Raw genomic sequence first — 15,747 nt, 5'->3', positions numbered from 1 at the left:
AGCTCCTTGAAAGTGGAGTCACAGGTGGATAGGGTGGTGAAGAAGGCATTCGGCATGCTTGGTTTCATTGGTCAGAACATTGAATACAGGAGTTGGGATGTCTTGTTGAAGTTGTACAAGACATTAGTAAGGCCACACTTGGAATACTGTGTACAGTTCTGGTCACCCTATTATAGAAAGGATATTATTAAACTAGAAAGAGTGCAGAAAAGATTTACTAGGATGCTACCGGGACTTGATGGTTTGATTTATAGGGAGAGGTTAGATAGACTAGGACTTTTTTCCCTGGAGAGTAGGAGGTTAAGGGGTGATCTTATAAAATAATGAGGGGCATAGATAAGGTAGATGGTCAAAATCTTTTCCCAAAGGTAGGGGAGTCTACAACGAGGGGACATAGATTTAAAGTGAGAGGGGAGAGATACAAAAGGGCCCAGAGGGGCAATTTTTTCACTCAAAGGGTGGTGAGTGTCTGGACCGAGCTGCCAGAGGCAGTAGTAGAGGCGGGTACAATTTTGTCTTTTAAAAAGCATTTGGACAGTTACATGGGTAAGATGGGTATAGAGGGATATGGGCCAAGTGCAGGCAATTGGGACTAGCTTAGTGGTATAAACTGGGCGACGTGGACATGTCGGGCCGAAGGGCCTGTTTCCATGTTGTAACTTCTATGATTCTATGATTCTATGATTCATTATTCCATGGGTATACCCCAGTGCTGTACTGCAGTGCGCCATTTTACTGCCCTCCAGCTGCAGTTCTTTACTTTATATTTGGAAATTATGTAACATGAACCTCCATGCCCAGTCATGTATTAGCTATCACTAAACAACGCTGAATGCTTGTGTTCTTTAAGTAATTCTCATTCTTAAGTTAAAGTTTGCTTTAGCTCATCTGTCATTGCCCAGTTTGTCAGGCCTATGACCCCCGGGTTCTTGTCACTATTGACGGCCGTGCATTCAGCTATCCAGGCCCTGAGCTGTGGAATTCACTCCCTAAACCTCTCCGCCTCTCTCTACTCCTTTAAGACACTCCTTAAAACCTACTTCTTTGACCAAGCTTTTGGTCACCTGTCCTGGTTACGCTCCTGGTGTTTAAGATGATAAAAGGATTTGATAGGGTAGATACAGAGAAACTTTTCCCTCTGCTGGGGGAATCCAGAACAAGGGGGTATAATCTTTAAATTAGAGTTAGGCCATTTAGGAGTGAAATCAGGAAGCACTTTTTCACAGAGGTTCGGTGCTATATAAATGCAAGTTATTGTTGACGTTGTTTTTGGGACAAGGGACCTATTTTCTTTCATCCAAGTGCTGGGTGATGGTGAAAATTCGACATGCCTTGTCCGCCATATTATCAAACACTTTGTTATACAATATTGAACCTCCACTAAAATAGTTCTGATTCTCATTTATTATCACAAGGCACAATCTACACAAACTGTTTAGCACAAAAAGTAGAGGGGAAAACTTTTTTTGAATTTTATAGTCTGCTGTCTGCACATATTTTGCATACTTTTCTGTGTACTTCATCAGTTTGTTTATGCTTGCTGCCATAGCAACCGTGTTCACACCCATTTAGTTCAGGGAAATCGATAATCAAACGCAGATTCTTAGCATATGGTCAGTATCACACTTAGAAATGAGTTTGCACCGTACAAAACCTAGGTCACCAGGAGAGTTGCAAAGTACATTATGACTGTGAGTGTTCGGATGATGTGATGAACTGTGAGAGCAAAGCTTCAGCGCTTGTCCAAGTCTCCTGAATCCCTGTTATTTTCACTCCTTCTTATGCCGTTTATTTTGTGGCCGTTTATAGAGCTTGCCTTATGATATAGGTCGGTAATTAGTTGGGAGGTAGGAGACAGAGAGTAAGGATAAAGGGAATGTACTCTGATTGGTGGGATGTGACAAGTGGAGCTCCCCAGGGATCTGTACTGGGGTCTCGGTTTCTCACCATATATATTAATGACTTGAATGAAGAAGAAGAGTGTTACATACCTAAGTTTGCAGATGAGACTAAGTTAGGAGGCACAGTAAATTGTGTGGATGAGCAGAAAGTTACGAAGGGACATAGACAGACTAAGTGAGTGGGAAAAACTGACAGATGGAGTTCAATGTGGGGAAATGTGAGGCCATCCAATTTAAATTCGAGAAAGACAAATCAAAATATTTTCTTAATGGTGAGAGATTAGGAACTGTAAAGAAGCAAAGGGATTTGGGTGTCCATGTACACAAATCACTGGAAGCTAGTGCATAGGTGTAAAAAGTAATCATAAAGGCTAATGGAATACAAAAGGGGAGGAAGTTATGCTTCAGTTGTACAGAGCCTTGGTCAGTTCAGTTCTGGGCACCACACCTCAGGAAGGATATATTGGCCTTGGAGGCGACGCAGCGCAGAATGATACCGGGGCTAAAAGGGTTGAATTATGAAGAGAGGTTGCATAAACTTGGCTTGCATTCCCTTGAGTTTAGAAGGTTGAGGGGCGATCTAATTGAGGTGTTTAAGATGATAAAAGGATTTGATAGGGTAGATACAGAGAAACTTTTCCCTCTGCTGGGGGAATCCAGAACAAGGGGGTATAATCTTTAAATTAGAGTTAGGCCATTTAGGAGTGAAATCAGGAAGCACTTTTTCACACAGAGGTTAGAAATCTGGAACTCGGTCTCCCAAAAGGCTATGGATGCTGGTGGCCAACTAAAATTTTCAAGATTGAGATCGACCAATCTTTATTAGGTAAGGATATCAAGGAATATGGATCAAAGGCGGGTGAATGAATTTGAGGTGCAGGTCAGCCATGATCTAATTGAATGGCGGAACGGGCTTGAGGGGCTGAATGGCCTCCTCTTGTTTTTTTTTGATTGGGTGAGTTTATTAAATTCCCAGTGCAGGATAGGCTCTTGAGTGGATCTCCTACATATGGAACCAAATGATAGGCTAAGTGGAAATAAACTGAATGTCCTTTCCTCCTCATTTTGTTATGCGATTTTCATTTACATCTAACTACAGAGATTAAACTAGAGAATGATAATTGTATCAATAGCAAGCAGGACTCTTACGCAGAGGCTAAAAACAGGTGCCACACTGGCTCAGAGAAATATTTTCTGTCACTGGGCGTGGAGATCCGGTATAGTGGGGTGAACACACACTGGAAATGCAGTCAGTAATATCTGTGACTTACTCCATTGATCTAATTAAAAAGAGGCTTTCTGTCTGTGGATTAATACATCAAGGTTTGTTTATTTCAACAGGGGAACATTTTTTTTTTAATCAGCAAACCACCTGCTGTTATGCTACAACTTAATTTTATTTACACTTAAGACATGAAGCTGGTGGAAATTTGAACCCATGAGCACCAATGTAAGAAACTACAAGTGCACTCAGACAGCTTGAACTTCTGTACAGTCTCCTGCCTAAAAGAGGAGTATTTTCCCTAATTGTCATTGCTGCTGGTAGAATCCCTTTGCAACTCTGATACTAACATATCTATATATTTACACCAATAAAAAAATCACATGATTCAGTTTTTCCCCTTTTCAAGCAGAATGGCACTTCTGTTGCCCTGGGACAGGCACAACTCTTAATTATGGGTGGCTGAGTGGGCTGCAGCTGTGCATTCCCACCCAGCTGCAGTCTGACCCAATTTCACAGGAAGCACACATTACAAAAGACAGACATGATAAGCTCACTATTGTACCCACCATTCTTGCTGATCTGCAGAGTGCTCAGAAGAGCTGAGCGAGGGGAATTCAATTTTTTAAAAATAAAAATGTTACATAGCACTGTACGGAAGGGCGAAGATAAATTTATTCTCAATTAAAGGGCTACTCCTGATTCTGTAATGGTCTGGTCTTACCGTTGGATTAATGTTTGTTCAGCCCCTTATCAAAATCAGCAGGGTTTCAGCTTGTATGTAATTAGAATGAGCATTCAACTTTTCCCTGACCGTGTGTTTAGTCTCCCAACTGGATACACTAGCCTGGAAATTACAGGTTAGTGTAAGTGCTTTACACTAGCGGAAATTATGCATGCAGGGGTGGGGGGGTGGCGGGCCAGGAAATTGTTACTTGCTGAGCTCGCTCACTTCCTGCTCACAGGACATCACCACCCTTGAAATCCCCGCGCTGCTTCCCTGCTGGCAGGACCCGCGCTGCCTTCATTGACAAAGCAAACCTGCTACTGACTACCACTTACCGGGGGAGCCTTGAGTTCTCCCCTATTTGACGCACCACATGCGTAGTGCGCTAACCTTGCCCGGGTTCTTGCATGTCAGGGACTCAAGCCCAGCAGCGGCTGCTCCCACTTCTTTCACTGCACGCATCTTTTAAACCGCGGGCACTGCTTTCCGTGCTACCCCGTTTGCTTGGAAGATCGGAAAGAGAAACAGAAAAGGGATGCCAGGAATATCACAAGGCACTAGAGGTGACCTGCCCATGCCCACCTACATGCCACCCACTTTATCTATAGGCTCAGACGCAGCTAATTGGTAGCGACTGAGAAGACAGTGCCTTCTCAGGCTCGGGTTCAGCTAAGGAAGCACTTACAGAGCTGTACATCTGCTTCGAAGACAGTTGCAGCCAGCTTCGCCTCCAGCACAGTGATGGCACTCCCACTGCCACTCAAGCTGACCAAGGCCTCCGGCTCTTTCCAGGCTAGCACGTAAACATCTGCTGTATCGGCCAATTTATTGTCCACAGATGTATTAATGAGGTGACTGACACTTTCTCAAACACCTTCATTATCATTCCTGCTGAACAATAAAGGACAGCACCACAGGGCTGTACAGATGCAATGTTATTAACCTAATGCTTCTCCTTTGTACTGTTTTACTGAGTACAAATTCTAACCCCCCTAACCTGTGGCTCCTGGAAGGAGTAAAGTGTTCTGACAGGCTGCTGGGTTACAGTAAAAGAGCCGTTAAGATCCATGCGGCCCTGTATTAACTTGTGCAGTTGTAAACAATTTTACAACACCAAGTTATAGTCCAGCAATTTTATTTTAAATTCACAAGCTTTCGGAGGCTTCCTCCTTCCTCAGGTGAACGTTTTTCCAACAGCCTTCACCTGAGGAAGGAGGAAGCCTCCGAAAGCTTGTGAATTTAAAATAAAATTGCTGGACTATAACTTGGTGTTGTAAAATTGTTTACAATTGTCAACCCCAGTCCATCACCGGCATCTCCACATCTTAAACTTGTGCAGGTTATTAAAGGTAGCCCTGCAACCGACTCACTTTCTGGCACATCTATTGACATTTGCACAGGGCTACTGGATGAGGCTGTGCATGGTGTCACCCTGAGAGACAGTAGCCTCATCGGTCGGCCTACTCCAGGTATGCCCATGCTGCTGGGCAATCCCTTAGTCTGTGCGCAACATCTCCATGCGAGGAGGTCCCCGGACAGCAAAGAGGTCTGTGAAACCCTGCCTCGTGACTCTGTCCATCCAAGTCCCCAGCAATGAACCCCTCTTGCAGATTTGAGCCCAGGTTCTATAGCAAGAGTCTGAGCGTTCACAAAAGATGTTCAGACAGGGCTTAGGCATGGGTGGATACGGTAATGTAGTGATTATGTTACTGGACTAATGATCCAGTGAACGTGAGTTCAAATCCCATCGTGGTAGTTTGAGAATTTGAATTCAGTTTAAAGAAAATCTGGAAATAAAAAGCTGGCTTCAGTAAAAGTGACCATGAAGCTGTTGTAAAAATGCAACTGGTTCATTAATGTTCTTTGGGAGAAGAAACCTGCCATTCCTTACCCAGTCTGGCCTCAGATGTAAGTTGCACCTGGTACTTGTGCCATGTTGCAGTATAACCATACATGGTCAGGTTGTATGGATAGAGCAGATTATGTGGCACTTACTTGTCACAGAAAGCAGTTTAGGAATCTTACCGTGGCAGATTTCTTCAAGTCTGCCACCTTCTAGTATATTTGGAACAAGTGACAGCATTCTCCCTCTCAAAGGAACATAGGAGCAGAAAGAGGCCATTCAGCCCCTCAAGCTTGTTCAGCCTTTCAATTAGATAATGGCTGATCTGTACCTCAACTCCATTTACCTGCCTTTGCTCCATATCCCTTGATACCCTTACCCAACAAAAGTCTAGCGATCTCAGTCTTTAAAAAACTTCAATTGACCCCCAGCGTCCACAGCCTTTTGGGGGAGAGAGTTCCAGATTTCCACTACCTGCTTCCAGGCTCACTGCACCACTCATTTCTGTGGAGGGTGTTCTTCAGTGCTGAAGAGGACAGCTCTCCTTTCCTTCGCCTTCTTGCTCCATTGCCCGGGAATTTTGCAGCTCAAAACTCTTTAGTGCTGCAGGTGCGAATTCAATCATTTAAATGGCCGCTGAAGCACTTTAAATGAGCCTCAGCTGTTAACTTTGCGAGAACGCTTCATTAAGTAACCCATTGTGCCAGGCAATGAACATACTAATGTCGAATATAGAGTGAACGGTTATGTGAGTGCATTCACAAGAGAAACTTGTATCGCTCTATTTACCCCGATTTGAGTGCAAACAGGAATTTGCAGGCTGCTTTTGCCCATGCGTTACCTCTCCTAGGCAGGCTGAAGCATTCTGGTGTGATATCTGACTGCCTGCAGAATATTCCCAGACAGGCCCTCATTCTCCATCCTTGCCCAGTTCCTCCACCTGTATTTTCTCTGTAGCATTGCCGTAACCACTGAGACAATGAAGGCCAGATCAGTTTTAATGTCATTTTTATGTATTTAATATGATTTGGGCAATGAATAATACGCAGTTCTCGCTCACCTCCACTTTGCTGGCAAACGGTTTCCTCTCCATTCCTCCTCGGCCCTCTGATTCCAGCTCACTGATACTCCACCCTTCAATTCGCTCCTGGATCTACTCCTCTCTGCAACTGTCTCCGAACCGGGACACTGGTTCATGGACTCTCCAAAGCTGGTTCCATCCTCTCTAGAAGTCGACATCATCCCATCACAGGACCTCAGACTTTAATTTTGGACTCTTTCATATTGTTTTTCCCTTGTGCTCTGTTTACATCTAAGCTTAATTTGCCATGCCTATATAACCTGAATTCCCTCTGTGTCTACTCGTCTATCTCTCTTTTTTCTCCTGGTCTCACTCGGGCTTTTCTGTCCCTATACCAACCCATCACTACTCTTCTCTTTTGTTGCCATCACAGATTGAATCCTCCCTTGACTAAGCCCACAGCTACTCTCTGTGTTTCTCTTGGCAATCTCTGTAGGGCCCATCAAGGCACTCGTCACTGCCTCCTTACGAGCAACAACCCCAACTGCCTTATCCTCTCTCGCTAACCTTCCTGCCCAACTTGCCCACAGAGGACTAATCTCCCCAATCTCCTGCCCGTCCCACTCATCCCACCCACTACTGCCCCTTTGGACTCTACCAGTGGATCAATCTCTGCATTTTCCTCCAGACTGACCATTCACTCTCGAGCAAGGTCCTTGCCATCCATGGTTTATTGTGGATGATTGCATTGACTTCTCTTTTAAAACCGCCATCATCAACCTCCAGCTCTCTGTCCTTGCAAACTAGCGCCCCATCTCCAACCTTCCTTTCCATATATATATTGAAGACATCCAGCACCACCTCTATCGACCCCTCCGCTGCCTCTGTGTTGTCAGGCTGCTTGTCCAATATCCAATTTTTGATGAGTCGCAATTTCTTCCAGTTAAAAATTGGGAAGGCCGAAACCATTGTCTTTGGGCTCCACCACAAAAATCCATACCCATGCCACCGATTTCATCTCCCTCCCCAGCCACCACCTTACATTGAACCAGATTGTTCACAACCTCCTATTCCACTCTGAGATGAGCTTCTGGCTCCAATTCCTCTCCATTACAAAGACCATCTACTTGCACCTCCATAACAGCGCCCACCTCCGCCATGCCTTTCTCACCTCCAGATTTGAATATTCCAATGCTCTTCTGGCCAACCACCCATACCCAACCCTCGGTAAGCTTCAGCTCATCCAAAACTCTGCTACTTACATCCTATCCTGCACCAAGTCCCGCTCATCCATGTGCTCGTTGACTTACATTGGCTCATGGTCCACTGACCCCACCAATTTAAAATTTTCATTCTCCTGTTGAAATTCCATCATGGACTCGCCCCTCCTTACCTCTGTAATCTCCTCCAGCCCTACAATTCCTTCCCCCATCGAAATCTCTGTTCCTCTGATGCTAGCATCTTCTTGTGCACCCCCTTCCCTCCACCCCACCATTGGCAGCCGTGCCTTCAGCTGCCTAGGCCCCACTTTCTGGAATTCCCTCCTTAAACCCACCTGCCTCTCCACCTCACCCTCCTCCCTTAAGACCCCCCCGACAACCCACCTCTTTGACCAAGCTTTCGGTCACACCTCTTAATATCTCCTTCTTTGGCTTGGCATCAATTTTTTTTCTGATTATACCTCTGGGAAGCACCTTGGGACATTTTTGTATGTCAAAGACTATATAAATGCAACTTGTTGCTGTTATTGGTGATGTTTTAATATTTATAAAGTTTTAGAATAAAGCTAGCAATGAGTTTTAGCAATGGAAAAAAACAAATGTTATTCACCACATATTCTAATGCAGCTGTCTCCTTAAGAGATTTTCCCCCTTCACAACAAAATTCCCCTTCCTACAGACAATGTAGAGTATCCCCATGTGGTGGGTTTTTCCTCACATTGTCATGAATTGCCATTGCTGTGCTCTGGCGAAGAGCCATTAACTTATCTCTAGACAATACTGAGCCGATTTCTGACCTGTCTTCTTGAGATTTATTTTCAATATGGTGAGTTCAAACTCCGATTCTTGTTTTTCACAAAGATGTTCATTCATGCCAAGTCCTGACTTCAGAATTTGTGTCAACTGTTGGAAGCCCCTCTCTGGTCAGACATGGGTCATCTTGAGGCTTCCGACAGTCAACTTTGCATAGTACTTATTTTGCCAAACATTCCTAGGAATTTCCAAACAGAATAGACTCCAGGGGCTTGAAGAGTTGATAAAACTGAGACCGCTCGACGCAGCAAGCTGACGAGATTTGCAATGTTACACTTTGTCTTCCTCTTCACACATCCACACCCAGGGAAAACCATCAAAGCATTTTCAGAAAGGAGATGGGTTGGATTCTCAGAGCATTGGTCAACTTCCTCTTCTTCGGGACCCAAGTCTCGTATGTGTACTTTGGTATCAAAAGAAAGATCATAGAACCATGCAGCACAAAAGGCCATTCAGCCCTTCGTGTCTGTGCCGACTCTTTGAAAGAGCTATCCAACTAGTCCCACTCCCTTGCTCTTTCCCCATAGCCCTGCAAATTTTTCCTTTTCAAGTACTTATCCAATTCCCTTTTGAAAGTCACTATTGAATCTATTTCTGCCGTCCTTTCAGGCAGATCATAACAACTCGCTGTGCAAAAAAATGTCTCCTCATCTCCCCACTAGTTCTTGCCAATTATCTTAAATCTGTGTCCCCTGGTTACCGACCCTCCTGCCAGTGGAAACAGTTTCTCCCTTTCCACTCTATCAAAATCCCTCATAACCTTGAGCACCTCTATTAAATCTCCCCTTAACCTTCTCTGCTGTGAGGAGAACAATCCCAGCTTCTCCAGTCTCTCCACATAACTTGTACAAAGTCCAACATAGTGTGCAGGGAGTTCTGAAGATTATATAAATCCAAATATTATTATCATTCACTAGAGACTTCTCGGATATCATCAAAAGAGGAATTGTTGTCTTTCCTGATAATGTCACCCTCTAAATTGTGATTAACTCTCTTTTTGCTTGACAATCATCTGGCAGTGAGCGAAGGTCAGAAAACTGGGGCTGCAGTGATGCAGTCCTCTCTCCACAACTGCCCCATGCCAGGAGGGCAGACTTGCAAAATTGCCCCCGTTCTCTCCTGGAATTCTCCCCCTTGAATGCAGAAGTTTAAACACATCCATCAATTGCTGAAGTAGGTTTGCTGGAGTGCGCATTGCGAAACCAGTGCCCTATTTTTTAATCTGACCCGCGGACCGGTTCAGGTTGGACACATCAAAATGGAGCGTGAAATCGGGCAGGGTGTAAAACAGGCATTTGGCGCCAACCCCATCCCGTTCCTGCCAGGCGGGTTAGGTTAAAAACGGGGTTTATGACTTTCCTGGCGATTCCTCGGTACAATTTCTCCAAATATTTCCGTTCCTGGCAACTACCAGGGTCCAAATTCGCCATCTATCTGCTCTTATCACAGTGGGCTCCGGCCGCAGGTGGTTTTTATCGTTACTGAACTCACGGCAGGGTTTCTGCGTACCGTCCTGGTTGTTCCCAGGGATGGGTGAAACTAGAACTAGGGGGCATAATCTTAGAATAAGGGGCTGCTCTTTCAAAACTGAGATGAGGAGAAACTTCTTCACTCAGAGGGTGGTAGGTCTGTGGAATTTGCTGCCCCAGGAAGCTGTGGAAGCTACATCATTAAATAAATTTAAAACAGAAATCGACAGTTTCCTAGAAGTAAAGGGAATTAGGGGTTACGGGGAGCGGGCAGGAAATTGGACATGAATTTAGATTTGAGGTTAGGATCAGATCAGCCATGATCTTATTGAATGGCGGAGCAGGCTCGAGGGGCCGATTGGCCTACTCCTGCTCCTATTTCTTATGTTCTCATGTACTGCGGTTGGGGCAGAGCCACGGGCTGACAAATAAAAACAAAGAGGTTTTGTGGAAATGCAGCAAATTGCATTTTTCATACCAGCTTGTAAATGAGCAGCTGCGTGCAGCATATCAGGAAATGAGTGGCATTACGTTGCAGAGTGTATTCATCTCTGCCTATATTTGGGCGTGTTGGGTAAGAGTGCAGCCTGATAATAAGTAGCCTCAAGGTGTTCCGCGCTAGAATAAGGCACCAAACAGTCGCGCAAAGGGTACATTTTTCTTTTAAACTATTGCTCTGGGACAGCAGGTAATGATCGCCGATAACAATCAGACTGTGCCGTGGTTTGAAGGCATCAGGAAATTCCGTAAGAGTCTCACACTGCAAAAAAAGCAGATGTGTACACTGTGAATCACGTGAAAACAGAGAGGGATCTGCTAACAGAACAAGGTGGCAGCTTCATGTTCTCTTGAATGGGTTCAATGCAAGAGTGTCCCTTGCAATAAAGTTTTTAATTTTGTTTTAAACGCCCGCTTTAGCTCTCATTTTTACCCGCTTGCTTCTCTCTTTGAGATCCTCCCCACGCTCTAAAACTAGGGGTCATTGATATAAGAGAGTCACTAATAAATCCAATAAGGAATTCAGGAGTAACCTCTTTACCCAGAGAGTGGTTAGAATGTGGAACTCGCTACCACAAGGAGTAGTTGAGGCGAATAACACAGATGCATTTAAGGGGAAGCTAGATAAACACATGAGGGAGAAAGGAATAGAAAGGATATGCTGATAGGGTTAGATGAGGTATTGTAGGAGGAGGCTCGTGTGGAGCATAAACACCGGCAGAGACCTGTTGGGCCGAATAGCCTATTTCTGAGCTGTATATTCTATGTAATTTTCAAACGTTGTCCCCCCAGATGAGTGAGCTCTACAAAGAAACGTGTTTCTTTCACAAAAGGAATGGATAAGGGGGACAAGGGGTTAACCCTTTACCAACGCTGCCCTCCCTGGTTCTCCTTGCTGAGAGGGCCATTGAGTGGGAGAGGGAGGTGGGGGGGGGTGGAGCACAGCCTTGTTTTCTGACATCCCCTATCACCCAGTGGGGAAAGCACCCCAAACGTCACTCGATGCCTCCCACCATCAGCCCTGGCCGAGATCAGAAACTCACCCAGTGGGGACCCATTGCCGCAGATCCATTTCTTTAGTACTTCCATATTTTAGTATGTTAGCGTGCCAGGCCACCTGGTAATAGTTTGATGTTAAATGAATCCCATGAGTTTTATTAATGTACATAAAGTTACTTAATACATACCAGCAATGATTTCATGTGTTTTTGATGTGTAATTACTAGAAAGGAATTTAACTTGTGGAACATTTGACACGTAAAAGCCAAGTTTGAATAGTTGCTGGAGCGAAACACATCTAGGGTGTCACTGATTACTGAACAAGCCAGTAAGCCAACAGTCGCCAAATCACCGAGGGTGAACTCCTACGGGGATTCTCCTGATGATCCGGTGGAAAAGCTGCGGAAACCAGTTGGCGCCGTTTTTTTCCCTCAAGGTCTCCGTAGGCCTTCCGCTGAATTTTGAGCAGACGATCGGGAGGACCCCCCCCCGCCCGCCCCCCACCACAACCTTATCCCACCCGGCCCCCGCAGAAACTGACGGCCAGTGTCTCCAAGCGCAGGTTGAAAAGGTAAGCGCAATTTCCAAATCACCCAAAAATTCCAGAATTTGTCTGCATTCCAATCCAGTTGGCTCAAAGCAAATTCCAAGCCCCCAGCTCTGCTGCTCCCGTTCCAAAAAAAAAATGTCGGGTGGAATTTCCACGGGGGGCTCGATGCTCTCCTCCTGTAACTTCAGCGGAAAACTGGGAAAAGTCCCAGAGGGATGGTGTAAAGTTATGGTGGGAGAGCAGGAGAACCCTGGTGGAAATTACTGGCAGTCGTCTGCTATTGTTTGACCTTCGGTGCCACAACAGGTCAGTTAGTATCTGTACAGTGAAAAGATGGGCTGCGATTATGGAGGGGAAAACCTTTTCTCTTTACGGATGCTGACTGGCCTGCTGTGCATTTCTAACACTTTCCGTTTTTATTTCCAATTTCTAGCATTTGCAGTATTTCCTTTTCATTTCACTACATGTTCTCAAGCTGGTTTAATTGCCTGCCTTGGTGGGGTGAGTGTGGACTTACGATGGGGAAAGCTACATGCATTGTGCCTGTAGTTTAATTACTGCCTATCAAAAAAAAAAGTTTGGGATGCCAGTAAACGAGAGTAAACTTTCAAGCTCTTTTGACAACGCTCAGAAGTTTGACCTTCGTGTTCTTGTTTGTTTGTGGCCACCTATCAAAGATGCCCTCCCACACTAATTGGTTAAATTGATATTTTGACTCCACCGGCGTTCAAGATTCAGTGTTGACTGCCCAAATATGGCCTCAGTACTCAAGACTGCCAGATGAGGGGACTCTCAAGGTGGGGAATTGTATCGCTCTGTAGCAGTGAGCTGGTGCTCCAATACATTGTGCACTGTGCACTGGATGTAAAACAATTGACCAAGGAGTGTTTCACAATCTCCCCATTACGAGTGTGACTTTTCCTTTTCTTCAGTTATTTAGCGGGGGTCGATCTGAATTGCTAATATATATATTTTTGTTTTCGGTCTCGGTATGTTTTCTCCTTGTTTTTGTACTTTTGTTTTTTCTCCCCGCAGCATACCACAGTCCTTCCCTTCATTCTAATTGAGATGAGAACAACACATCATCATTATCCCAGCAGGAAAGCAGGCCAGGCTGCAGTTAGCTTCTTTTCTACTGGATATATTTTATGGTAAGTAGCTCTACTTAACAGCACTGCTTTCACATCACCGTTGAGTCATATGCTGCTATATTTGGATACAATGAATGCAATCATTACCAGTTCACACTTTGTGCCTCATTTGAGCTGAAACCTCAATTACAGATGCATCTTCAGCCTTACGGATGTTTTAGTAATCTGCTGCAGAAATCAAGAAGCCACTGTCACTGCACACATTTTTAACACTCCAATTTTCTCACCCTGTCTTTTTCTTCCCCCCCCCCCACTCCTGTTTTTTTTTCCAGTGCGGTGGAATCTAGGGGTTGCCAACCCTCCAGGATTGTCCTGGAGTCTCCAGGAATTAAAGATTCATAGAATCATAGAAGTTTACAACATGGAAACAGGCCCTTCGGCCCAACATGTCCATGTCGCCCAGTTTATACTACTAAGCTAGTCCCAATTGCCTGCACTTGGCCCATATCCCTCTATACCCATCTTACCCATGTAACTGTCCAAATGCTTTTTAAAAGACAAAATTGTACCCGCCTCTACTACTGCCTCTGGCAGCTCGTTCCAGACACTCACCACCCTTTGAGTGAAAAAATTGCTCCTCTGGACCCTTTTGTATCTCTCCCCTCTCACCTTAAATCTATGTCCCCTCATTATAGACTCCCCTACCTTTGGGAAAAGATTTTGACTATCTACCTTATCTATGCCCCTATTAATCTCCAGGATACAGCTGTAAGCAACCTGGGAGAAAAATCACAGGGGCATTAAAAAAAATAGTGTGTTCTTATTTCATTTTCTTGGAACACTTTTGTTTGTTAGTTATAAAAAACGCATTGGAGATGGGAGGAAAAGGCTGTTTGACCGACAATCAAGAATCATCCAATCGGGTAAAGAAGAGTCTGTTCGCTTTCCAATTCCCCTTAGGGAGACGGGGCACCGTGAGGATGGACAACCAATGGAGGGAGCAAGGCGAGGGTGGGGGTGCAGTTGGAGGCAGGAAGTCATGTGATGAAACCTCTCGGAACACGGTCAACCAGAGTTGGCAACTCAATCGGTGGCCAAGAGGGTGGGTGACCTACTCCCAGTGCTGCGCTCAAACCAAAGGTTTGAGAAGCAACTGAGAGCATTTTATACCCTACTCATATTACACTGCTGCTTCTGGGGGCACAGAGGCACACCTCACAAGATAATTTTGCTCCCTCCTTCTTGAGGGAAAAGCTATTGGCAAACGCAAATGGCAGCGGCTGGTGGCATTGGGTGGTGATTTTGTTCTGACTGCAGACCTGTTTGAAGGAAAGTCAGGGAAGGTTCCATGGCCAGAAGCACACATTCACAAAAGTCACTCTCGAGCAGCTGCTTGTTCTTTCAGGTCTGACTTACTTTCTTTTAAAAAGCACCAAAATTTTAAAACGGTAATAACTTTTCTTATGAATCAGAAGATACCAAAGTGACAAGTGACAAAAATAAGAGACCTAAAACAAGTACCATCACCTCAGCACACATCCTACGCAAAGTACTGAAATGGCACAGACAAGGAAGCTGTTGAAGCCTGATAGGTGGTGGATTATTTTAGACACTTTGAACAATGATTAACTCTGCAGGTTGTAATCAAGGTATAGCAGCTAAAGATGAGGCTGCCGTACTTGTATATTTTGGTGGAGCGCGAGCAGAAAAATGATAACATGCCTTTTCCACTTTTATTTTTTCCTGTCCTGGAGGTGCTAACCCATGCTAGGGGTACCGTTTCACAGGCACCAGCCACCGCCAATATCTCACCCATTGCCCCAATTTTAACTGCCCCCAACTGGCCGAAACCGAGCCGGGGGTGAGGGAGGGGGAGCAGTTAAAATAACGGGAGTCACTTGCCCGCTCCGACCTTGCTTCCTTCGTGTCACTTCTCCATGTTAACCTGCTCTTTTGAGCAGGCGAGCAGGAGACCCGCAGGAAGGATATACAGATCGGGTCCATTGATTTCAATCTGGCCGGTTTTGGTGCGGGACTCTGCATTCTTTTATTTAAACGAGGCCCTGCCATTAGTGCCCGGCCTTACCGGGTTCATCGCCCGCTGTCTCCCGCACCCTCCCCGGCTCCCCGTTAATATCGGGGCCTAAGCTTTGACGGGCTATTCCAACATGGAAAGCACCGCAGCCCAACTCGATCAGATCCGATCCTCGCCCGATGACCCCACACTCCACCCCACAGGTAGACGCAGAAGATCCCATGGCACTTTTCGCCAAAGAGCACGGTGTTGTGCTGGTGTCCTGGACAATATTCATCACCTGAGCAATACCATCAAAGCAGATTAGCTGGTCATTCAACTCATCCGCTGCTTATGGGACCTTCCTGTACACAAAATT

The 15,747-nt window shown here is 45.2% G+C and overlaps 1 protein-coding gene across 1 annotated transcript in view; it reads left to right on the top strand.

The window, feature by feature from the left end:
• The window catches only part of aig1 (androgen-induced 1 (H. sapiens)), an 80,271-nt gene that overhangs the window by 51,629 nt on the left and 12,895 nt on the right, over positions 1-15,747 (top strand). The window contains exon 4 of the mRNA XM_067988260.1: positions 13,299-13,414. Within this exon, the coding sequence (XP_067844361.1) occupies positions 13,299-13,414 (116 nt within the window). The remainder of the gene's footprint in view (positions 1-13,298; positions 13,415-15,747) is intronic.

The sequence above is a fragment of the Heptranchias perlo genome, chromosome 8 (genome assembly GCF_035084215.1).
Source record: "Heptranchias perlo isolate sHepPer1 chromosome 8, sHepPer1.hap1, whole genome shotgun sequence".
NCBI lineage: Eukaryota > Metazoa > Chordata > Chondrichthyes > Hexanchiformes > Hexanchidae > Heptranchias > Heptranchias perlo.
The sequence above is the reverse complement of the archived record's forward strand: the minus strand, read 5'-3'. Positions and strand labels throughout refer to the sequence as shown.